The sequence below is a fragment of the Pavona decussata genome, unplaced genomic scaffold (assembly GCF_977016875.1).
Source record: "Pavona decussata unplaced genomic scaffold, jaPavDecu1.1 SCAFFOLD_384, whole genome shotgun sequence".
Taxonomy (NCBI): domain Eukaryota; kingdom Metazoa; phylum Cnidaria; class Anthozoa; order Scleractinia; family Agariciidae; genus Pavona; species Pavona decussata.
In genome coordinates, this window is record NW_028145757.1 from 606,586 (window position 1) to 632,820 (window position 26,235).

The following is a 26,235-nucleotide window of genomic DNA, read 5'->3' on the forward strand; positions in this document are numbered from 1 at the left end:
CGGTTACTTGGTGTCCTTTGGATTGGGGGTTAGGTGTCCGAGTTGCTGTCGGTTTCTACGAGATAGGAACGGGGCTCAGAAGCCTTCTCTACGACTACCGCCTTCACCATCAGTTCAGGAACGTAAACGCAATCGCCAGTTGCAAAATGACTAAGGTCCTTAGCTGCGGGCCGCTTGTTGTAGTCGTCAGTTTTTTTACCTTGATCTTGGTTTCCCTTTACCGGAGTTTAGCTTACTCGAGCTATTGGGGTACCAGTTCGGACGAAATGCCTGGCAAGGTAGTACGCAATCCTCCTCCGATGCTCAGTTCCGTTAGGCTAAATCCTTTATCTAACGGAGTTGCTCTGTAAGCAAGGAATAATATGGATCGTTGGCCTTTTTTAGGAGGTTCTTCATGGTCTGAAACATACATTCGGCTTCGCCATTCACTTTAGGCTGGTGGTAATGCGAGCAAATCCCCATTCTTCAGCAAACTTTGAAAATTCCGCTGAGGAATATTGTGAACCATCGTCAGAGATAACAGTTTCAGGAATTCCATGTCGTTCGAAGATGGCTTTAAGGCGATTTATCACTTCTCGTGATATCTACTTGCGTAATACACCAATCTCGCAGTATTTGGAAAAATAATCTACGACAAGGACGAACTCTTGTCCTTTCCATTCGAATAGATCAGTTCCTACTTTTTGCCATGGTCGCTCAGGCAATCTTGAAGGTATTATCGGTTCTGCATGATCACTTGATACAGGTGGGACATTCTTGTACGAGGTCTTCAATTTGTTTGCTTAGACCTGTCCACCACACTCCACTCTTGGCGCTTTCGCGGCATTTCTGGATGCCTTGGTGACCAGTGTGTATCTTGTCCAGCACATCAAGTCTGATTACTGAAGAAATGATGACTCTGTCAGCCTTCATCAGGATTCCTTGCTGGACAGTTATTTCTCCTTTGTACTGCCAGTAGGGTTGAAACACAGAGTTTAACTGGTGTTTCGCTGGCCATCCCTCAATGAACAGCTTTGCACAAACTTCGTCTTCATCTTGGTGAAGGCGTATTTCCTGCAGACGGCGCTCTATAGTAGGCAGGCTCTCGATGATATGTGATACGTACAGGTCTAACTCTTCGTTGAGTTGCTTCGTGAGACTTCGATAGAGTGGCGCTGTTAAAAGGGCGCTGTAGTGAGGTCTTCTCCAGGAACATGAACTACTTGGTAGGAATAGCGCATGAGTCCCATCTGCAACCTTTGAATCCTGGGAGGCATGTCCTGAAGACACTTTGACCCCAACAGCGGTACTAACGTCTTGTGATCTGTTTCGATTGTGAACTCTTTTCCCAGACTGAAGTCTGAAAACGTGTCACAGGTCCACGTAGTTGCGAGTGCTTCCTTCTCTATCTGAGTGTACCTTTGTTCTGTCGATATTGTGGAACGCGAAGGGTAGGCGATTGGCTTCGTTGCTCCATCTTCTTGAACTTGTAGTAGTACTGCTTCTAAACCATATGATGAGGCATCAGCTGAGACTATGGTTTCTTTCTCGGAACAGTAGTGAGCAAGAACTGGCGTTTGATTCATCTCTTTCTTTAGGCTGTTGAAAGCTTCTTCTGGAGCATAGTGGCCTTTCTTCTTGCATGCGCGGCAGGTAGCACTATTGGCTGAACAGCGTTGAGGTAGATGGCTTGACTGGGCTCCGCGGCAAGGCTTTTGCGATCTTCCTGCGGGCTTTTTCTTGAATTTCGAATAATGTCGTTTGTTTTTCGGAACTTTCTTGTTGTAAATTTCCGATACGTCAGCTGCACTTGAGTTTTGATCTGGATATCTCGCGATTTCTGCTGATTTGGCTTATGCAATTACTTGATCTAGGGTCAAGTCGTCGTTTCCCATCAATCGTCCCCTGAGATGAGAGTCGCGTAATCCGGCTACTATTTGCGTGTGTACCATTTGGTCACGAAGCTCCCCGAACGAACAGAGGTCGGCTCGTTTCTGGGGATCCTCTATGAAGGTCATGACTGCTTCTTTGTCTTGTTGTGAGCGTCGAACAAATTGCGCTCTTTCGAAAACTAAGGCCACTTTCCCCTTGAAGTGATCCTTGAATTGCTACTCAACATTTGAAAAAGTGTTTCGCTTGACAATTTGAAGCTCTTGTAAACATCAGCGGCATTGTGTCCCATTACGTAAATGAGTGTATTAATGCACACCTTATCTGTAAGTCCATGGCGTTGCGTAGCTGCTTTGAATAACTCGGAGCGCGAAATCCAATGATTCCAGTCATCTGTTTTCGGTTCAAAATATGCTGGAGGAGGAATAATGGAGTTATCTGTTTTATATGCTCTGTTTGTGTGGGTAACTAAATAAGAATAAATAAATAAATAAATAAATAAATAAATAAATAAATAAATAAAAGTTGTCTTGGTATAAGGAAGTTGCCATGTTACGTCGTTTTTTTTTTAAGTTGAAAAGTTGAACTTAGAGCAACAAAAACAGAAAAAAGAGCACGTGATAGAGCCATCTGTATTTATTTTTATATGAGGTTAAAATCCAGTTTTAAATGTTTGATGCTAAAATATGAGCATTTAATGCACAAACATAGAATAAGTCGATTGAAGTTCGTTAGAAACGTTTTCACTTAGTACGTCGACAAACTAATATAAAAAGTGTGCCTTTCTTTTCTTTCTTCATAGAAAATGTTAATTAACTACATCTTTAGCCATATTAAAAGATTACCAATAATGCAGGAAAATACAATAAAGAGTTTTTAGTTTGCTTTCGCGGGGCTCATCAAATATATTGGTGACGTAACATGAATAACTGGCCATAGATATAGCGAATTCTACAAAGTACCATTTATCCACAATTATCATTTCATAACGAATGAATAAAAACTAGAAACATTACAGATTTCACAAGTGCAAATGGCAAAAGATTCCAAGTTCTTTAATTAACATTTATTGATGTCAAAATTCCGTGTTGGATGATAACTTAAACAACCAAGCGCCAGGGTTTCCTGCCTATCCATTGGATTTAGATCTAGAAATGAATTTAACAATGCAAAAATTAAAATATCACATATTTAAGCTAATGGGTTAAAGACGTTGCCGAAAGTTAAACTCCAGATAATACTTTAAATTAATAAACGTTTTTAATGCGGCACCACAGCACCTGCGGCATGTGAGCTCCCGGCAAAACCTTCAAATACAGCGAAGATAAACAATAGGGTTAGCACTTCCTCAAAAACTAAAACGTAGCTTTGCTAAAAAAAATCTAACAACAGCCTGCAATTATTACTAACTTGAAAATTTTCAGAATTTGGGTGTAACGAGTGATGTTTTCACTATGTACGTCGAAAAAAAAAACCACAAACTAGTATAAAAAGTGAGCCTTTCTTGCGTTCGCTTTTCTTTCTTCATAGCAAATGTTAATTAACTACCCTTTTAGCCATATTATAAGATTACTTGTAATGCCGGGAAAATACAATAAAACGTTTCTAGATTGCTTTCGCGGGGCTCATGGACGTAACATGAATAACTGATCATGGATATAGCGAATTCTACAAAGTACCATTTATCCACAATTATCATTTCATAACAAATGAATAAGAACTAGAAACATTACAGATTTCACAAGTGCAAATGGTAAAAGAGTCTAAGTTCTTTAATTTAACTTTTTATTGATGTTAAAATTGCGTGTCGGATGATAACTTAAACAACCCAGCGCCAGGGTTTCCTGCCTATCCATTGGATTTAGAAATGAATTTAAAAATGCATAAAAATTAAAAAATCACATATTTAACCTAATGGGTTATTAAGGTAGACGTTGCCGACAGTTAAACTCCAGATAATACTTTAATAAACGTTTTTAATTTGGTACCATAGCACCTGCGGCATGTTAACTCCCGGTCAAGCCTTCAAATACAATGAAGATAAACAATGGGGTTAGCACTTCCTCAAAAACTGAAAGGTAGATTTACTAAAAAAAAATCTAACAACAGCCTGCAATTATTTCTAACTTGAAAATTTTCAGAATTGTAACATGTTTGGGTGTAACGAATGATGTTTTCACTTAGTACGTCGAAACAAACCACAAACTAGTATGAAAATTTCCTCAGTTAATTGCATGAAACGTCCGACTCTGTTATGTCTTTATAGTCTTACCACCGTGTGTTAAAAAATCTCAATACAATGTCTTTACTGGTCTTAAAGTCTTAACATATCACCGAGGAGACCTCTCAGTATAAGCCCGTGGGTTTTTTGAGGTCTCCTCGCCACTTCTTACTTCTTTTTTTACTATTATTATTTACTCAAAACTCATGTATAATCCTAGTCTATTATTCATTGTAACTTTCTATGTTTGTATGTCGTGGTAAATAAATAAATAAATAAATAAATAAATAAATAAATAAATAAATAAATAAATAAATAACTAAATAAATAAAAGTGAGCATTTCTTGCGTTCGCTTTTCTTTCTTCATAGCAAATGTTAATTAACTACCCTTTTCGCCATATTATAAGATTACTTATAATGCCGCGGAAAAATACAATAAAGCGTTTTTAGTTTGCTTTCGCGGGGCTCATCGACGTAACATGAATAACTGACCATGGATATAGCGAATTCTACAAAGTACCATTTATCCACAATTATTATTTCATAACAAATGAATAAAAACTAGAAACATTACAGATTTTACAAGTGCAAATGGCAAAAGATTCCAAGTCCTTTAATTTAACTTTTTATTGATGTCAAAATTGGGTGTCGGATGAAAACTGAAACAACCCAGCGCCAGGGTTTCCTGCCTATCCATTGGATTTAGAAATGAATGTAAAAATGCAAAAAATTAAAATATCACACATTTAACCTAATGGGTTATTAAGGTAGACGTTGCCGACAGTTAAACTCCAGATAATACTTTAATAAAGGTTTTTAATTCGGCCCCACACACCTGCGGCATGTGAACTCCCGGCCAAGCCTTCAAATACAGTGAAGATAAACAATGGGGTTAGCACTTCCTCAAGAACTGCAAGATAGCTTTGCTAAAAAAATCTAACAACAACCTGCAATAATTTCTAACTTGAAAATTTTAAGAATTTTAATATTTTTGAATTATAGCAAATCATGGAGGAAACGTATTTTGTCGAATTGTCAACAAGGAGCAATCGCGTAGTCTGGATTGAGACAGTTCTGTTCTCTGTCATAAACGTGGCGGCCTTCTTTGGGAGTCTGTTCGTTTTCTTCGCAGTGCATAGAAACCAGAGACTTCGCACACTTACCAACATGTTCGTGGTAGCATTAGCTGTGAGCGATATTCTGACAGCTATCTGCAGTATGCCTTTTACAATTGCAACTCTGTTCCATGGCAGGTGGATTTTTGATGAGAATGTTTGTCAATTTCAAGGGTTCGCCCAGTTTACACTTGCAATGGTGTCTCTTCTCACCATGGGAATAATCGCAATCAGCCGATATTTCCGTATCGTGAAATCACAAAAGTTCACCGTGCTTTTTACTAAACGAAGGGGTTTCATGTACATCGCTGCTGTGTGGTGCATTGCCTTTGTCGGATCCGTGCCCCCTATTTTTTTTCAATATGGTGGATATAAATTTCAACCAGCAAAAGCAATGTGCATGTACCCGTTCGAGACCAACATTGCTTACACCATCTTTGCTGAATGCGTTTATATTGCAACGCCCTTATCACTTATCACATTCTGCTATATCAAAGTGTTTTACACGGTGTCACAGTCAAATCAAGCCTTCTCGCACGAGAACAATCCTCAACAGCTCCGAGCAAACGTGGAAGAAGCGAAAGTCACCAAGACTGTAGCGGCAGTGATGGCTGGTTTCGCGTTGTGCTGGCTCCCAATCTGTATCATGGATTACATTGATGCCGCGAGAGGGGGACCAACTTTGCCACTACCGGCGTACCTTTCATACGGGCTCTTGGCTTATTTGAGCAGTGCCATTAACCCCGTCATATATGGTGCTATGAATAGGCACTTCAGGCGAGAATACAAAGCTATTCTGAAGAAGGTCCTCTGTTTGCAATCGTATCCGTGCGCACAAATTACTCCAGAAGTTTCTGGAAGCGAGAATCGAAGAGCCCGGGAGGCGGGAACATCTAGTGTTTGATGGGAAAACTGTCTCCATTACATTACTAAAAGAAGGTTTTGCACCTTAAGATGGTTGTATTTACCTTGAAAATAAGGAGTCTAAGAAGCGAGTACGGTGACTAGTAATGTTGTGGTGTAGTTTATCTCTACAATTATTATGTTTCCTCTCGATGGCAGGTCTATCGCCTTCCAAACACATTCGTTTGTGATATTTCCTGGCAGTTTTAACAGCAATGTAGCAAAACGCTCCTTAAAGGTCAAATTATCACTGATTGACGATACAACCTCATTGCTGTCTCGCTATATCTGGTTTAACAGCGCATAGAGTTGAAAAAGAAAAGAGAAAAGAAAAGAGAAGAGTTTGAGGGTAATCTTTAATGAGGAAACCAACATCATGAAAGTGGTTTGCAGAAGGGTCCTCTAAAAAATTACAAGAACAAATAAAAACCTAAATTATAGAAGCAAGATAAAAGAAATGAAAAAATATATATACAATAGTAAATAGTAGAACTATAAAAGGATCATAAAATGGCTTTTGACAATCCACGTTTAAAAGCAGTCAGTGACTCTGCTTCCCTTATTACGGGATCTAATCTGTTCCAGTTTCTGAACTAAAATTAATTGACGACCAGTGACCCCATTATCTATTGGCAGTGGATTTGCGGATATTATTTCTAGACCTGGTGTAATAACCGTGAAAATCGCCATTAAATGAGATTGGAACCGTGTGGCAGAAATTGTTATTAAGTAGCATATATCAAAACAGCATGATGCTCATGATGATGCTACAGCGCACTGAGGGCTTCCATCCAAGTCCAGTCTTTAGCGCTTCAGATGCAGATGAATGGGCAGGAAGATCTAATCTAAGGCGAGCAGCCTTATTTTGCTACACTTGTAGCACAGACATCAAAGTGGCATTACCTCTATCACCCCAGATTATATCCCCATTATCAAATAGAGGTAAAACAAAACTATTTAAAAAAGTAACTCTTGCGCAAAGGGGAAGGCATGACTTAATACGTCTCAAAAGACCTAACTTTTTGTTAATTTTGCTACGGACAGACTCAATATGATCATACCAGGACAACCGGTTGTTAATCACAATACACAAATACGTATAAGAGTCTACGTTATCGAGAGGGGTGTCATCAGCAGAGATACGAATTGAACCAACTTTACTTAGGCGAAAACTACTACCTATTAACAGGAATTTAGATTTCGAAACATTCAGAGTAAGTTGGTTTGTCCGAAGCCATTTACATACACGTCCAAGGTCTGTATTAATCTTACTTTCTAAATCCTTGGCTGATTTAGAAGCAAAGTAAAGAACGGTGTTATCCGCATATAGAGTAACACGACAGAACTCCAGAACTGTAGGTAATAAGAAGAGTGAACATCAAGATCCTGAGAGACTTTTGTGAAGTTGACAGTTGAATCTATAAACTCAAAACGAGTCAGTTGTCAGTTAACTCTATCCAGATCCTCTTTGAAATTTTAAGGGTCAGTGTAACGGAGCATTTGTTGCAAGTTTGTCAAAACTGCTAAATATTGAAAAACAACCTTTTTAGTAACATGAAATTGCTCTTAAGAACTGGGAGGAAAAATAAACTGTACATGCAGTTTCTAGCAATTTCTCCAAAGTACGTACTCAGGAAGAACTTGAAAAAACTGACCAACATTTTCAGTTTATAATTCACTTCCATCCTAGCCATCCGCAGCGAAAAAATAGTCAGTTTCTGTGCACTAGAAGGAGAACTGTTAACTAAACGGAACCATTATTTTAATAACGTTGTCATCGATACAAATATTTATTTCAGATGTCCAAATGACACTAAAATAGGTGACACTGCCCCTTTAATCCAAAATTGTGTATATGATAAAATAGCTGCCAGGGTTTGCTCCGTGAAAAGTAGACAAAGAGAAAACTTCAAAATATATATGCAGATATTAATGTAAATACGGGGAATAGTTCAGGCGCAGGTTGAGTTACTCATAGTTTTTTTTATGATGTTTAAATAATAATAATAATAATAATAATAATAATAATAATAATAATAATAATAATGATAATAATAATAATAATAATAATAATAATAAGAAGAAGAAGAAGAAGAAGAAGAAGAAGAAGAAGAAGATCAACATTAACAATAATAATTTAATAAGCCAAAAAAGGCTATATAGTTACAGGATAAAAAGTGTGCGACTTAAAAATAAAAACAATAAAATTTAGGTAAAAAAAAAACTACATTGTTGAGAACTTGCTTAAAAAGCGAGAGTGAGTTAATGTCCTGTAGAGAATTATGGAGGTTTGATGTGACGCAGCCTTCCTCCCAAACCCATTTCAATGTAAATGCAGCTGACGTTGTCGACAGTTACGGTCAGTTATTAAAAGACAGTTTAGACGGTGTTTAACAAAACCACGTTCTAAGCCATTTTTAACTTTGCCAACATTCATATCTAAACATTGTCTGCTGCTGACGGTAATAAGAAGGCTTGCGGCTATTTTAGGACATCCATAGGTCCAAAAGTTAGAGCCACCTTGCAGGTACAATTATGAACAATAGCTAATAACCCAGCTCTGGAAAGTACTGTTCAGTAATTTTCATTTGAAGGCTTGCTTTTCTTGCGTGAATAACTGGGATTAACTGCACCACTCGAACGTATTACTCATTACTAAGGCTTTCGTCTAAATTGTTAATCAGAGAATTAATTTTTCTTCGCCTCTTGTGGTTTTCCATTTCCTTCCTACGGTGAACGCTCAGTTGTAAATTCATGGGTTCACCCCGGCACTTTAACTGATTCAGTGCTGAGTTAATTATGTGATTCACCTTTTTGTCATTAATTAGTACTGCGCGGCGGCACAACATTCGTTAGGGTCGTTTACAAGCCGCTGTTCGGGAAATGAGCCTGCCCAAGGGGGCGGCTGAAATTGAGCCTAAACATTCGTCTACTTTCAGAGATTTCACTCAAGCTACAGACTCAAAAATTAAGACTACCTTGCACCGCTTAAAGCTCCACTGACAACTTAAGGTCCAGCCTTGGCATAACAAGTCTTAAACTTGTCCTTTTTTATCACTTAAACTATTAAAAACACTTACAAACCCTGTCCTGGCGCCGACCAGCACAACTTGAATTTAGGTTAGTTACGTTTATAGATATGCTGTGTAGTCGCCGTACAGCGGACTATATAGCTATGGTATGTGGTAAAGTGCTTTCTAGGTCCACTCATTGACTCTTGCACCTGTCTGGAGTGGGGTGGGGGAGGTGCTGTAACACTGATGTGCAACTGCAATGCATTTAGCTTCCACTCCTCGGGTAATTTGGTTGTGCGCATGCGTAAGGTACTGGCCATACCGGCAGAGTTGGTGTAATGGCCAACTGTTTTCTAGGCCCAGTCGCTTTAAACTGTCCATTCACTTAAATAATGTAAATTCGGAATTTTAGCCGGCACGGCAAATATAACCCGATCCGAACAGCAGTCGCGAAAATGTCAGACGCAAGTACTCTTTCGATAATACAGAATAAGACCTTTTTGAATTTACGCCCATGAACCGCGTTGCAGTGTTAACTGTGTCCGCCTTTCAGCTTTTCTTTAGAGCTGTTTTCATATATTTTTTTAGCCCAACCTCTCCAGAAATGCAAAATAGTTTCCCACAATAATTAAGTCTTTTGGACAAATACATGATCCCACCAGAGCATGAATTTGGAATTTGATGCTTTTCTTGAAAATATTTAAGCCTCGTTATACGTGTAGGAAGAGGGTCTAGACAGGGTTAACTGATATATACAGTAGAGCTGAGAACTGAGAATTTTGACTGTCAGCTGAGAAATGGCAGGGTGTTAACTGTTAGCTGAACTAAACATTGCTTGAGCATAGTATGCGTTTACTTCGGCTGGGCTGTGTAAGTTAATGCCTGGAGAGTAAATTGCTAACGAACACGGCTAGGAGCTTTTCGCAAGTTGTTTCGAGAAGCGGCGAGGTCATCCGAAGATGGCGAGCAGTGTTCGTAAGATCTCAAAGAAGAGTCCGATCACTCGAAAGTTCTTCGGAAATCTTCGGATCATACTTGACACTATTCGGCTAATGAGGTAGTTCATCAATTTCTCTAAAATACGTACTCAGGAAGAACTTGAAAAAATTTATCAACATTTTCAAGTTACAATTCACTTCCATCGTAGCCATCCCCAGCGAAGAATAGTCAGTACTAATTTCTGTGCACAAGAAGGGTAACTGGTAACCAAATGGAATCATTATTACTCGGGCCGTGAGGCACCGAGTTAAGTTCTCCGTCGGTTCTTTTTTATCTTTTTTTTCTTTGTAACACCATTGTCCAAGAGATAATGTAAAAAGACTACGTATATGACCAAATGACGTGTCACATAAAGGATGGCGGATGCAAGACGAATGACTAAAAATAAGACTTTGGCATTCATAGAGAGAAGTATCTCGGAAATTCTTAATGACCACCTTAAATAATTTCTCTCCAGACTTGTAAATATCTGGACAACATTGATGACGGCAAACGTTTGCAAAAGTTTGCGTTTTAATACAATGCCGGCGATCACCACAAGATTTGGTAGAATCGAAAGCGTAGAACACTTGAATGTGGCCTTCACGATGTAGCCTGCGTGGTAAACGTAATCGGGAAATGGGAGGGGAGGGCCCCGAACTCCCTCATTTTTCCTTGCTTTAATTCCCTCGCTCCCCCTCCCTTTCCCCGATGTATTCTAGGAGTCACTGTTCTTTCGAATCAAAATGGCGTCGGCTGTAAAGCCCTTAGTGCAGAGAGGGTTCTGGAATCGTTAGAACGAAAAGGTTATGGCAATGATGGCATATTGAGTGGCTAGGAAAACGATCTACATTGTCAGCTGCAACAGACAAGCGACAGATTGAGGTATAAACTGTCCTGCGTGACTGTGTTATTACGTAAGCATACAATGCGTTTCAGATCATTTTACTCTCTAGTTCTGGCCATTGAATCTACAGCAATTTAGAACTTATTCCCTTACAAATGAAAGGTGAATAACAAATGCTTTCCACTGCATTTCGTATATAAATAGCGGAACATTGACAACATTCGAGAACGACGTACGTGTGATGTGTAACGTTACTCTTGATCATACCGGAAATTGCTATGTGATAGCGTAATCATGACCCGGTGTCGACTCACGCTCAGTATTGAAAAAATGGTTTCTGTCTTCAAATCAAAGGCAAAAACGTAAGGATTAAAGCCCAGGGATTAAAGCATCCGTATGAAGCATAGCGCATTCTACTTAACAAGTGTCGTTTTCCCCTGTATTTCATTCTGAGTGTAAGTAATGCAATTCTATCTGATGTTTACTTATTGCCTCACTATATCTCTATATCTATAGCTATTGATTTTGGAAAGTTAGTGATGTTGGAAGTGATTACTGCTAAAAGGCTTACGCACCACGCAGTCAAATATGGCCCAAGTTTAAGCTGGTAACTGCTTCTTCTTTTAATGACGTTTTAATAACATTTCGTTATCCTAAGGAACCACACGACACTTTTTAAATTTAAAAACATGTTTCGACAGAAACTTCTGTCATCTTCAGAGAAAGTTTTAAATTAACATGATAAAGTTGGGTCTCATTCGCACGCTTGTGGACAGGGCCTATAAGATCAACAACACCTGGTTGGGCTTTCATGAGGACATTACGAAACTTACAAAAATCCTTCAGAAGAATCTTTTTCCAGTCCATCTAGTCCAAAACACTATTAATCGTTACCTCGCACTTACTCGTCATGGCGGTAATCCCCCGGTTTCCGTCTCTGACACTGCACATACCCTTTACTTTAAGTTACCTTACATTGGTCCTTTTTCTATTATCACGCAGAAAAAGGTTCGCCATTTTGTCAAACGTTATTGTAACAACATTGACCGGCCTACCTTATATACGGGTTCTCGGCTTATTTGACCTGTGCCATTAACCCTGTCATATATGGTGCTATGAATAGGCACTTCAGGCGAGAATACAAAGCTATTCTGAAGAAGGTCCTCTGTTTGCAATCGTATTCGTGCGCAAAAATTACCCCAGAAGTTTCTGGAAGCAAACATTGAAGAGCCCGAGAGGTGGGAACATCGAGTGTTTGATGAGAAAACTTGCTCCATTACATTAGTAAAAGGAGCTTTTGCACCTTTAGATGGCCGTATTTACCTTGAAAATAACGAGTCTAAGAAGTGACTACGGCGACTAGTAATGTTATACTGTAGTTCATTTCTATAATAATAATAATAATAATAATAATAATAATAATAATAATAATAATAATAATAATGATATTTTTTTATTAAAAATAATAATTCTTTATTAAAATATTTCACACAAATTGTTATTTACAAGTTAAAAGTATATAAAAAAGAGCTATTAAAAAACCTATTCACAATTCATTTCGATTAAAAAGAAAGATAATATTTTCAAGCAATAATGTTTTTGTAAAGAAAAAAAACAAATGTCATGAAGTTTTTAAAAAATTAAATTCGGCATTTTAAAATCAGTTCCACTTGATAAAAAGAAAAGAAAAAAAAATAGACAAAATAAGCATCTCTCAAATGGCCCCTTCTGCAGTTTCAATGTCAATGTCCGCGTTCTTGATGTCACGTTGAATTCTTCTTAATGTCCTAGAACCTCTAAGATAGACGAGTGCAGATCTTAACAGTGCGAATGAAATTCGGCATCTGATCCATGCCATGGTTTTGGCATATTGCTCCCCTTTCTTGATAGCAATCAGCTCCACTAATCGACTATGGTATCTCAAACATTCATTGCCCATTCCGCCGGTTGTAGTGAAGACCAAAGGTGTAATTGTTCCATGCTCAATGTCGAGAACTCTCCTAATAATAATAATAATAATAATAATAATAATAATAATAATAATAATAATAATAATAATAATAATAATAATAATAATAATAATAATAATAATAATAATAATAATTTACTCACGTGCTGTTTTAAGTTTCGCTTGGCTCACAGGTTACGCTACGCGCCCTGTGTTGCTTTCTGATACTGTATAAACAGATAGTTTTACTGCGCATATAATAATAGTTATAATAATTGTCTTATTATGTTTTCTCTCGATGACCGGTCTATCACTTTCCAAACACAACCGGTTGTGAGATTTCTGTCAGTTTTAACAGCAATGTATGTAACAGGTTATGTAACAGAAGGCTCAAGAAATTTCAAATTATTACTGATTAACTATACAACCTCATAGCGGTGTCGCTATATCTGGTTTGCGCATAAGTATAAAGCGAAAACGGTAATAAAAAGGTGATTGATATCTAGGACCACAGAGACTTTTGTGAAGTTGTCAGTTAAATTTATTATTCTTTAATTTTATATTTTATTGATTTTGACTAAATTTTTCGTTTTTATATTGTAAGCGCTTCTAAATATCATATAAAAAGCGCTATATAAATTGATTATTATTATTATTATTATTATTATTATTATTATTAAATCTATAAACTCAAAACGAGTCAGTTGTCAGTTAACTCCATCCAGATCCTCTTTGTAATTTAAAGGGGCAGTGTCATGGAGCTTTTGTTGTAAGTTGATGAAAACTGCTAAATATGGACAAACAACCTATTTAGTAACATAAAATTTCTCTTAAGAACTGGGAGGAAAATATGAAAGGAAAAATAGACTGTTACAGTTTTTAGCAATTTCTCCAAAATACGTACTCAGGGAGAAGTTACAATTCACTTCCATCGCCATCCCCAGCGAAAAAACAGTCAGTACTAGTTTCTGTGCACTAGAAGGGTAACTGGTAACCAAACGGAATCATTATTTTAATAACGTTTTTTCATCGATACAAATATTAATTTTAGCTATACAAACTGACACTGCCCTTTAATTAAAAATTGCAAATATGATAAATTGCCGCCAGGGTTTGCTCCCTAAAAATTGGACTAAGAGAAAACTTCAAAATTTATACGCAGATATTAAAACCGGGGAATAGTTAAGGAACAAGTTGCGTTACTCATACCTTTCTAATTTCTTAACATGTTTATATAATAATAGTAATAATGTTTTTTAATTAGAGAGCTCATGTCACCATGGTGCTATTCAGCGAGACCCTGCATAATAAATAATAAGATCGATATTTACAATAATGATTTAACAAGATAAAAAGGGCTTTAAAGTTACCGGATAAAAAATGTACGACTTAAAAATAAAAACAATAAAATTAAGGTAAAAACTACATTCTTTGGAGCTTGCTTAAAAAGCGAGAGTGACTTAATGTCCTGTAGAGATTTATGGAGGTTTGATGTCACGCAGCCTTCCACCCAAATTCATTTCAATGTAAATGCAGCTGATGTTGCCGACAGTTATTGTTTAAAGTTTCTTTTAACAGAACGATTTCAATTTAGTACCACAACACCTGCGGCCTGTGAAACAGATAGTCAGGCCTTCAAAGATTGAGAAGAGGTTCTTCGGCCTTAGTACTCCCTCACAAACGACAGGTTAGCTCTGGCGAAAATCTAACAAGAGGCTGCAACAATCTTTATAACTTTTCAGAATTATAGAGGTGTTATAAATCATGGAGGAAACTTATTTCGTCGAACTTTCTACAAGGAGACATCATGTAGTGTGGACTGAGACAATTTTGTCATTAGTCATAAACATGACGGCCTTCTCTGGGAGTCTCTTGGTTTTTTTCGCCGTATACAGAAACCAGAGACTTCGCACACTTACCAACTTGTTTGTAGTAGCATTGGCTGTGAGCGATATTCTGATATCTATATGCTGTATGCCTTTTACAATTACAACTCTGATCCGTGGCAGGTGGATTTTCGGTGAGAATGTTTGTCGATTCCAGGGGTTCGCTATGTTTACACTTGCAATGGTGGCTCTTCTCACCATGGGAATAATCGCAATCAGTCGATATTTCTGCGTTGTAAAACCACAAAAGTTCATCGTGTTATTCAACAGACGAAGGATTTTCATGTACATCGCTGCTGTGTGGTGCGCTGCTCTTGTCGGATCCGTGCCTCCACTTCTTTTTGAAACAGGAGGATATAAATTTCAACCAGCAAAAGCAATGTGCATGTACACGTTTGATACCAACATTGCTTACACCATCTTTATTGAATGTGCTTATATTTCTGCACCCTTAATTCTTATCACTTTTTGCTACGTCAAGGTGTTTTACACAGTTTCACAAACCAATCAAGTTTTCTCGCACGAAAACAATCCTCAGCAGCTGCGAGCAAACGTGGAAGAAGCGAAAGTCACCAAGACTCTAGCGGCGGTGATGGCTGGTTTCGCGTTTTGCTGGCTTCCAATCTGTATCATGGATTACATTGATGCCGCGAGAGGGGGACCCACTTTGCCACGACAGGCCTACCTTATATACGGGTTCTTGGCTTATTTGAGCAGTGCCATTAACCCCGTCATATATGGTTTGATGAATAGGCACTTCAGGCGAGAATACAAAGCTATTCTGAAGAAGGTCCTCTGTTTGCAATCATATCCATGCGCAGAAATTACCCCAGAAGTTTCTGGAAGTGAGAATCGAAGAGCCCGAGAGGTGGGAACATCGAGTGTTTGATGCGAAAACTGGCTCCATTACATTAGTACAAAAAGCTTTTGCACCTTTAGTTGGCCATATTTACCTTGAAAACAAGGAGTCTAAGAAACGACTACGGTGACTAGTGATGTTATGGTGTAGCTCATCTCTATAACTATCATATTATGTTCTCTCTGGATGGCAGGTCTATCACCTTCCAGCTGGAAGGTTGCAATTGTGATCTTTTCTGTCAGTTTTAACAGCAATGCATGTAACAGGTTATTTTATAAAAGGCTCGATAAATGACAAATTATTACTGATTAACTATACAACCTCATTGCTGTCTCGCTATATCTGGTTGGCAGCGCATAAGCATAAACCGAAAAGGGTAATAAAAAGGTGACTGATATCTAGGACCACAGAGACTTTTGTGAAGTTGTCAGTTAAATCTATAAACTCAAAACGAGTCAGTTGTCAGTTAACTCCATCCAGATCCTATTTGTTATTTAAAGGGGCAGTGTCACGGAGCTTTTGTTGTAAGTTGATCAAAACTGCTAAATATTGACAAACAACCTTTTTAGTAACATGAAATTGCTCTTAAGAACTGGGAGGAAAATATAAAAGGAAAAATAGACTGTTAAAGTTTTAAGCAATTTCTCCAAAATACACAGGAAAAACTTGAAAAAATTGATTGGCCAACTTTTTTAAGTTCCAGTTCACTTCTATCCTAGCCAACGGCAGCGAAAAAGATTAAGTACTAGCTTCTGTGCACTAGAAGGGACCAAACGGAACCATTATTTTAATAACTATTTTATCAATACAAATATTTATTTTAGATGTTCGAAGTGACACCAAATATAGGTGACACTGCCTCTTTAATCCAAAATTGCCAGCATATATGATAAAGTTGTTGCCAGGGTTTGCTCGCTGAAAATTAAAAATGGGACAAAGAAAAAAATGCAAAATATATAACGATTACTTCATCGTTGGTGAGTGGGTGCGATTTCTATTCACAAGTTGTGAAGAATCGCAAACGAATGAGTGAGCGCAGCGAACGAGTGAGTTTGTGATTCCTCACGAGTGAATAAACATGATCGGCCGAAATCGAACTGAAGCAGTGCATGGGGGAGTGTGTCTGTACATTAAAGAGTCTATCCAATTCAAGATAATTGAGGACATTATGGATAGGAAGTTTGAAGTTATTTGGACTCAAATACGGCCTTCGCGTCTCCCAAGGGGCATTACCAGCATTATTGTTGGAGTTGTTTATCATTCTCCGAGCGCCGCGGATTCGCCCATGCTGGATTATTTGTATAACTGTTTATCTTTGGTTGAGGCTCGCTTTCCTGGCTGCGGGATAATTTTACTTGGTGACTTCAATAAAACTCTGTTAACGAAATCTTCGCGCCTTAGTAACGGCTTTAATTTGAAGCAAATCGTTACCTTTCCAACCCGCGGCAGAAATACCTTAGATCCGGTGTTAACAAATGTGAAGGAGTTCTATGCCCCTCCGATCCAGCGCCCTGCTCTCGGTTTGTCCGATCATTTTTCTGTGGAAGTTCAGCCGCTCGCGCGTTCCCAACAACCAAGAACTAAACTCACCGTGAAATCGAGGGACTTACGGCCTACAATGCGTATGGCTATGCGCACGTATCTTGAAAATGTGGACGTTAAGACACTTATCGATAGTAAAGATTCTTGCAAGGGCAAAGTGGAAAGGCTGGAGACCATCGTTAAGACCGGAATGGACATTCTCCTCCCCCTGAAGTCTAAGTCGGTACAAACCAACGAGCCGCCCTGGGTCAATCAACAATTGAAGGGTCTCATTCACAGCCGCCAAAAGGCCCTCGCCCAAGGCGACCAGGAGCAGTACCGCGCCCTACGAAATCGCGTTAATCGTGAGAGGAAAGCATGCCGCGCAAAGTTCTATAACTCAAAGGTTGAACATCTGAAAGACTGTAAACCCGCAGTTTCGTGGCGTGAGGTAAAGAAGCTCAGTGGTACGTCAGACGCAGCTTCAAGAGGCGCTAATCCAGCTACCCTCTACCAACATATTGATTGTGGTCAGAGAGGTTCGCCTCCAAGCACGATAGACATTGCTAACACCATCAACCAGGCGTTCTTGGCTCCTATGCGCGTCTTCACCCCCCTTTCACCTAACACCTCAACCAACTCTGACCAGGAGAGTGCTTTCCAGGTATCAGAATTCTCTGTTTTAAAGAAGCTATCTGCCTTAAATCCAACTAAGGCAAAGTCCAACAAGCGTTGACGAACTCGCGACGCAAGCTTCTGCTGACAAGTTCCAACTAAATGAAACCAAGTGCAAGGAACTGCGTATAACATTCAGTCACTCTAGAAAGAACTTTGATCCAATTAAGGTTAATGGTCAGGACTTAGAGTGTGTAGAGCAAGCAAAGATCTTAGGTTTACAGATATCTTGCGATCTTACGTGGAATAATCACGTATCTGAAGTTGTAAAGAAAGTAAACAAGCGCCTGTATTTTTTGCGTCAGCTAAAGCGTGCACAAGTCAAGTCGGAGGAACTTTTGCTCTTCTATTTGACTTGTATTAGGCCTGTCACTGAATACGCATGCCCTGTTTATCATCATAGCCTCCCGCAATACCTTTCAGTAGATCTTGAGAGATGTCAAAGGCGAGCTTTGCGTATTATCTATCCAGATTGTTCGTACAATGAGGCGCTTCTTTTGACTGGTCTAGTTCCCTTACACAACCGCCGCGAGTTCTTATGTGATAGGCTTTTTAATTCCATCCTGTCTAAATCCTCGCACAAGCTGTATAGCTTACTGCCTCCCAAGAATGAGTGCGCAGTCAATTTAAGGAGTCAGCACTCTTTTACTACACGGCGCCTTCACACCATTCGTACTCGAAATAGTTTTATCTATCACTATGTCCATAAAGCAATGATGTAATATTGTTTTCTCTTAATTATATATTTTTGTCCTTTTATATTAGTTCTTCTTAGCCATGTATTTTATTGTAGTATATATTTTATTGTAAATCAAACGTAATTCAGCCTATGGCTGCAAGGTTCTTGATAATAAACTATCTATCTATCTATCTAAAACTCGTACATGCGAACCAACCATGAAGTTATTTGTTTTTATTTTATAAGTACTGAGATTTATTCACAGAGATGACAGTGATGAAAAAATCGTTCTGTTCTGGTCACAGGCAATCAGCGACGCGAGCCTGATGAAATTTCACAGTGAAAAATCTTCGTTCGCGGCCTCTGATTGGGCTAACTAATTTATTTCACTAGTGAAAAGTGATCGTACGGAAAGCCACGTCATTCTTGGCGCGAAAACTGGGAGGCCGCCCTTTTATTTTCAAGATGTCGGAAAGGTTTGTGGACGCCGGTTCGGTTGACAGTTTTATTACAGAAAAGAAAAAAAAGCCACGTCACAAAAAACGCAACGATATGTGAAACTTTTGCAAACCTTTTTAGGAACCAAAAATAAACTTAGAAAAGATGAAGAAATTCCAGCATTGGAGTTGAACGAATACATGTGCGAGTTTATCATTTCGGTCAGAACCAAAGATGGCAAAGACTATGAGCCTTATTCGTTCCGAAGTCTATTGGCAAGTTTTGAACGACATCTAAAGAAGAACAGCTACTCTGTCAGTATTATGAATGACCTCGGCTTGGAGAAAACAAGAGATTCCTCCTGTCCAAACAGAAAGAGTTAAAGAAAAAAGGAAAGGAAACAAGCCAAACGCTTCGATAGCTTTATTAAATCAGTGATGAATTGAATATGCTCTACGAAAAAGCCTTCCTCGCTACACGAAATCCTGAAGCGCTTTTTAAACGCACTCTGATTAAACAACCCAAGCAGTTTGGGCTCTGGGGCGATGTAAAGATGAAGGAAACAGCAGACGGCGAGGAATATTTGGACTTTAATGAAAGACAAACCAAAAGAAGAACCTGTTCAGACTGCTGCGATATCAGGGCAATGCGGCCTAAAATTTTTGTCACTGAGGGATCAGAAAATGATTCTGTAGTGGTCTACAAGCTCTACGCCCAGGCGAGACCTGAGAAAATGAATGAAGCTTAAAGACGATTCTCCCTTTCATTTAGCTGTATACAACAACTTAAAGGCAGAGTCGCTTCAAACGAAAGAGTGGTTCAAAGTAAGTCCTGTTGACACAAACAAACTTAACAGTCTCATGAAAACTATGGCTCAAAAAGCAGGAATTAACATCGAACGTCTCCGAAATCACAGTGGTAGAAAAACTATGATTCAAACACTCGACAATGATATTCCACCGACTCATATCGCTCAATTGTCAGGACATAAAAATCTAAAAAGTATCAAAAACTACAGGAAGGTCTCGACAAAACAGCAGATGCAAATGACCAAAGTTCTTAGAAGTGTTGTAGCTGGTACTGCAACCAAGACGTCCTTGTACAAAACAGCCAATCCAGCGATTTCTCCATCGACTTCTGAATCACAGCAATCTATGGCTTTGTTTAGCGGGGCTGTCATTCAAGGGGGCAATTTTTTCATCAACATAAACACAGTTAAGTACATTCACCAAGGCTCACACTAGATGAATCTAGCCCCCCGATCTAGCCCACCAAAAGCGTTGCCACGATTGAAGTGACTAAGGCCTATGGAGGACAGTGACGATGAGTAAAAACATTGCCAGAATATTAATATGTTGTTATATATAACTAGCTTTACAATTTCCTCTTTTTCCTTTGCTGAAATTTTGAAAAGAAAATGTTGGCGTTTCTACGCTTTCGAGTGAATAAAACTCATTTCATTGTCTAGTAATTTAGAAAAGGTATGGAATTTTTAATGAGCGTTGGAGTGAATAACACTCATTTCATTGTCTAATCGAGCCGGTGTACATGTTGTCATTACTGTTTGAAAGAAATCTAAGTACTTACAAAATAAAGGCAGGTATTAAATACTAGGAATAGTTAGACACACTTTGCGTTACTGATAGTTTTCTTTTTTTTTTGTACTGATTTTGTCTAACGCGGCGTGTGGCGCTTGGCCTTCTTCCCAGTCGATGTCAATGTAAATGAAACCGACGTTGCCGATAGTTAAAGACAAGTTTAAAGTTTCATTTAACAAAACGATTTTAATTAAGTAACACAGCACCTGCGGCACGGAAACAGGTAGTTGGCAGGCCTTCAAAGATATAGAAGATGTTCTTCGGGCTCAGTACTTCTTCACAAACGGCAGGTTAGCTTTGGCAAAAATCTAATAAGAGGCTACAACAATCTTTATAAATTGTCACTGAGAATTCTTAACATTTTCGGGGTGTGATAAATCATGGAGGAAACGTATTTTGTCGAACTTTCTACAAGGACAGATCATGCAGTCTGGACTGAGACAATTTTGTTATTAGTCATAAACATGACGGCCTTCTTTGGGAGTCTCTTGGTGTTTTTCGTCGTATACAGAAACCAGAGACTTCGCACACTTACCAACATGTTCGTGGTAGCATTGGCTGTGAGCGATATTCTAATATCTATCTGCTGTATGCCTTTTACAATTGCAACTTTGATCCGAGGCAATTGGATTTTCGGTGAGAATGTTTGTCGATTTCAAGGTTTCGCTATGTTTACACTTGCATTGGCGTCTCTTCTCACTATGGGAACAATCTCAATCAGCAGATATTTCCGCATCGTGAAACCACAAAAGTTCATCGTGCTATTTACCAAACGAAGGATTTTCATGTACATCGCTGCTGTGTGGTGCGCGGCCCTTGTCGGATCCGTGCCTCCGATTCTTTTTCAAAAAGGCGGATATAAATTTCAACCGGCAAAAGCAATGTGCATGTACACTTTCTATACCAACATTGCTTACACCGTCTTTATTGAATGTGTTTATATTTCTGCACCCTTATCACTTATCACATTCTGCTATATCAAAGTGTTTTACACGGTGTCACAATCAAACCAAGTTTTCTCGCATGAAAATAACCCTCAGCAGCTGCGAGCAAACGTAGAAGAAGCGAAAATCACCAAGACTCTGGCGGCGGTGATGGCTGGTTTCACGTTTTGCTGGATCCCAATCCTTATCATGGATTACATTGATGCCGCGAGAGGGGGACCCACTTTGCCACGACAGGCCTACCTTGCATACGGGTTCCTTGCTTATTTGAGCAGTGCCATTAACCCCGTCATATATGGTGTTATGAACAGGCAATTCAGGCAAGAATACAAAGCTATTCTGAAGAAGGTCCTCTGTTTACAATCGCTTCCGTGCGCACAAATTACCGCCGCCGCTGGAAGTGAGAATCGAAGAGCCCGGGAGGTGGGAACATCGAGTGTTTGATGAGAAAACTATGGCCATTACATCAAAAACTTCAAAAAGCTTTTGCTGTGATAATCACTTTCGTGTGCAAAGTTTACCGAAGACGAAGACAGAGAGCCCGGGGGTAAGAGCATTGAGTGTCTAACGCTGGCACCATTACTAGAAAGGCTTTTCTACCCTTAGGCTGTGTTTTTTGAAAATGACGCTATTCACCCTTAAAATGCATATTTTATGTAAAATTGAGAATGCATTATACGGCTCAGACGCTTCACAGCGGTTTATCACAGTTTGTCGGAGGTAATTTCAGTTTTCTTTTGGTTTTCGTCTTCTACGCTGTTCGATTTGCTGAAAATCTCGCTCCAGTTTCTTAACCAATGGAAAGTCAAACCAAACCCAATCGCGTGTGGCTCGCTCCCACGCGTGTTCTCAGGGGCGCGTGACAGCATCTACGTGTATTTTGTTTGAGTCCCGAATTTTTATTCTTGTTCTGATTGGTTACAGTGGTAAGCTTGGTTTGAATTGTGGGTACTCAATTGAGAATAATGTTCAGTGTTCATTCCATGATCTTTTTCCTGTCACTTTATCAGTTTTTCATATAGCGGTTTTAAATTAAATATAGTAAAACTAAATTCAACGCGGTCGCATATTTAATAGTGCCGAATTAATCCCTCAGTATGTAGTAACATAAACTTGTAATCTAAATTTACCTCCGAGTTTATCGTGTAGCATTAAAATACCTTTTATATCCATATATTGCAGTCGCTGACCTTTTATCGGTCTCTTCTATTTATTTATTTTTTTTAAGAGAAACAATTATTCATTGGGGTATAAGTATAATGGTTATTCAAATTGATCTACCATCATGCAATATTTCTTGCTAAGCAGCATCAAGCGGAGTTGTTATTCGGAGAAAATTGACCGTTCCTCTCGTCATAATCCAAGATGGCGGATGGCAAGGCATTCCGCAAAGAAAACACTGACCGTTCTCTCGCCTACAGCTCATATTTTCAGATCCTCGGGTTAAACTCTGACTAATTCCCACGGGCCATGTTACTATCACTTTGTTCAAAAGTCATAAACAGGAATGTTTTAATGGCTTGACCCTTTTAACTGGTTTTTGGCTGAGGGATTAAACACATTTTCCCAGTTATAGAGAGGGAAAATGAGTTTTTGTAATTCTTGTTTATGTCCTATTTTTTCAGATTTTTCTTCAGCCATTTCAAAATAGAGTTCTCCTGACCGATCAGTAATTTGACTGATTTACAGTAAACATTGTTTCAAACAGAAGTTCAAGGCGTCATTACAAATGATGCATCAACAGCCCCTTAAAACGAATTATGGTGACTTCAAAAGCGTCTTGTGAAGTGCTTAATTCAAAACCCAAGTTGATTTTAATATATTATCAAGAACAACATTAAATTACTTAAAAGGCAAAGTTTAAGGAAAATCGGCCTAATAACACATAGCGAAAACCATCTTTAAAATTTGCCCCTTTTTGCGGGATTTTTCCTGTTTAAGAAAGGGACATTTTCCTAAGCTCTGTTTGCTTTTATTAATAATGGTTAAGTCTAGTTTAAACTCTGCTATAAACGTGCGGTGCTTCTATCGATACCGAGTATAAATATACCATGGATCTTCTTTCCTTGCAGATGAAGAGTCAGTTGAGAATATTAATTTCATACTGCCGTGCAGGTACTTTCGGGATCCTCGCGGGTTAAATTTGCTCTTCTCAGTTTTCTAGAACATTAAGCGCTCCTATAGAAAACTAAAGGCATCAAATTTCTTCTCTACTTAAGGGCTTTTTGTAGCCAGAAAATGAGCGAAATTGATTTCACGAGTTCTCCATGCTCCATATCCTCTGACCGCCACTCTTAAGTGACAAAACATATTTGCATTTAAACGAGCTTTTTGCTTATATGTGATATGTGTATAAATAAAGTTACTTACTTACTTAGTCTCAGGAAATATATTCAAATAAGCTTATATGGCTTCCTTGTCACGTTTTCTCAATATATTTAATTAACAACGACTTCTGTTCTACCTGTTTTATATGCTCTGTTTGTGTGTGTGACTAAATAAAAATAAATAAATAAATAAATAAATAAAAAAACAAATAAAAGTTGTCTTGGTATAAGGAGGTTGCCACGTTCTCGTTTCTTTTTTTTTTAGTTTTAATTTTAACAGTTGAAAAAATTGAGCAACAAAAACAGAGAAAAGAGCACGTGATAGAGCCATCTGTATTTTTTTTTATATGAGGTTAAAAATCCAGTTTTAAATGTTTAATGCTAAAATGAGTATTTAATGCACAAACATAGAATAAGTCGATTGAAGTTCGTTACAAACGTTTTCACTTATTACGTCGAAAAAAACCGCAAACTAATAGGAAAAGTGTGCCTTTCTTGCGTTCGCTTTTCTTTCTTCATAGCAAATGTTAATTAACTACCCTTTTAGCCATATTATAAGCATACTAAAAATGCAGGAAAATACAATAAAGCGTTTTTAGATTTTTTTTCGCGGGGCTCATCGACGTAACTTGAACAACTGGCCATGGATATAGCGAATTCTTCAAAGTACCATTTATCCACAATAATCATTTCATAACAAATGAATAAAAACTAGAAACATTGCAGACAACAGAGTCGAAGTTCTTTAATTCAACTTTTTATTGATGTCAAAATTGCGTGTCGGATGATAACTGAAACAACCCAGCGCCAGGGTTTCCTGCCTATCGATTGGATTTAGAAATGAATTTAAAAATGCAATAAAAAATTAAAATATCACACATTTAACCTAATGGGTTATTAAGGCAGACGTTGCCGACAGTTTAACTCCAGAGCATATTTTAATAAACGTTTTTAATTTGGTACCATAGCACCTGCGGCATGTGAACTCCCGGTCAAGCCTTCAAATACAGCGAAGATAAACAATGGGGTTAGCCGGCTTCCTCAAAAACTGAAAGATAGCTTTGCTAAAAAATCTGACAACAGCCTGCAATAATTTTTTAACTTGAAAACTTTCAGAATTTTAATATTTTTTTGTGTAGCAAATGATGGAGGAAACGTATTTAGTCGAATTGTCAACAAGGAGCAATCATGTAGTCTGGATTGAGACAGTTCTATTCTCTGTCATAAACTTGGCGGCCTTCGTTCGGAGTCTCTTAGTGTTTTTCGCTGTGTAAAAAAACCAGAGACTTCGCATACTTACCAACATGTTTGTTGTAGCATTGGCTGTGAGCGATATTCTAATATCTATCTGCTGTATGCCTTTTACAATTGCAACTCTGATCCGTGGCAGGTGGATTTTTGATGAGAATGTTTGTCGATTTCAAGGCTTCGCTATGTTTACACTTGCAATGGCGTCTCTTCTCACCATAGGAATAATCGCAATCAGCCGATATTTCCGTATCGTAAAATCACAAAGGTTCATCGTTCTTTTTACTAAACGAAGGAGTTTCATGTACATCGCTGCCGTGTGGTGCATTGCCCTTGTCGGATCCGTGCCTCCCATTTTTTTTCAAAATGGCGGATATAAATTTCAACCAGCAAAAGCAATGTGCATGTACCCGTTCGAGACCAGCATTGCTTACACCGTCTTTGCTGACTACATTTATATTGCAACGCCCTTATCACTTATCACATTCTGCTATATTAAAGTGTGTTACATTGTTTCACGAACAAATCAAGTTTTCTCGCACCAAAACAATCCTCAGCAACTCCGAACAAACGTGGAAGAAGCGAAAGTCACCAAGACTCTAGCGGCGGTGATGGCTGGTTTCGCGTTTTGCTGGCTTCCAATCTGTATCACGGATTATATTGCGGCCGCGAAAGGGGGACCCACTTTGCCACGACCGGCCTACCTTACATACGGGTTCTTGATTTATTTGAGCAGTGCCATTAACCCCGTCATATATGGTGCTATGAATAGGCACTACAGACGAGAATACAAAGCTATTCTAAAGAAGGTCCTTTGTTTGCAACCGTATCAGTGTGAAGAAATTACACCAGAAGTTTCTGGATGCGAGAATCGAAGAGCCCGGGAGGAGGGAACATCGAGCGCTTGATGAGAAAACTGGCTCCATTACGTTACTAGAAAAAACTTTTGCTGTGATAATCACTTTCGTGTGCAAAGTTTACCGAAGACGAAGACAGAAAGCCCGGTGGTAAGGGCATTGAGTGTCTGACGCGTAAACTGACACCATTACTAAAAAAGTTTTTTTACCCTTAGGCTGTGTTTTTTTAAAATGACGCTATTTACCCTTAAAATGCATAATTTATGTAAAATTGAGAATGCATGATATGGCTCAGACCGCTTCACAG

General features: G+C 38.6%; 4 protein-coding genes and 2 pseudogenes across 4 annotated transcripts; 5 read left to right on the top strand and 1 right to left on the bottom strand.

The window, feature by feature from the left end:
- Positions 1-732: 732 nt before the first annotated feature.
- Positions 733-1,997, bottom strand: LOC146451804 (uncharacterized). The gene is made up of 3 exons (XM_085098682.1): positions 1,845-1,997; positions 1,399-1,718; positions 733-1,339 (listed from the first exon to the last, which is right to left on the bottom strand). Exons 1-3 carry the CDS (start codon positions 1,995-1,997, stop codon positions 733-735), a joined length of 1,080 nt encoding a protein of 359 aa, XP_084954808.1.
- A 2,494-nt stretch (positions 1,998-4,491) lies between these two features.
- Positions 4,492-6,368, top strand: LOC146451805 (melatonin receptor type 1A-like). Its single transcript, XM_085098649.1, has one exon. It carries the CDS (start codon positions 5,100-5,102, stop codon positions 6,108-6,110), a length of 1,011 nt encoding a protein of 336 aa, XP_084954775.1. The 5' UTR covers positions 4,492-5,099; the 3' UTR covers positions 6,111-6,368.
- A 7,882-nt stretch (positions 6,369-14,250) lies between these two features.
- LOC146451806 (melatonin receptor type 1A-like) lies at positions 14,251-15,740 on the top strand. Its single transcript, XM_085098651.1, has one exon. It carries the CDS (start codon positions 14,661-14,663, stop codon positions 15,669-15,671), a length of 1,011 nt encoding a protein of 336 aa, XP_084954777.1. The 5' UTR covers positions 14,251-14,660; the 3' UTR covers positions 15,672-15,740.
- A 3,241-nt stretch (positions 15,741-18,981) lies between these two features.
- On the top strand, positions 18,982-20,362 carry LOC146451807 (uncharacterized; annotated as a pseudogene).
- Positions 20,363-20,601: 239 nt separating this feature from the next.
- On the top strand, positions 20,602-22,621 carry LOC146451808 (melatonin receptor type 1A-like). The gene has a single exon (XM_085098645.1). It carries the CDS (start codon positions 20,933-20,935, stop codon positions 21,938-21,940), a length of 1,008 nt encoding a protein of 335 aa, XP_084954771.1. The 5' UTR covers positions 20,602-20,932; the 3' UTR covers positions 21,941-22,621.
- Positions 22,622-24,923: 2,302 nt separating this feature from the next.
- Positions 24,924-25,979, top strand: LOC146451809 (melatonin receptor type 1B-like; annotated as a pseudogene).
- The last annotated feature ends 256 nt before the right edge of the window (positions 25,980-26,235 follow it).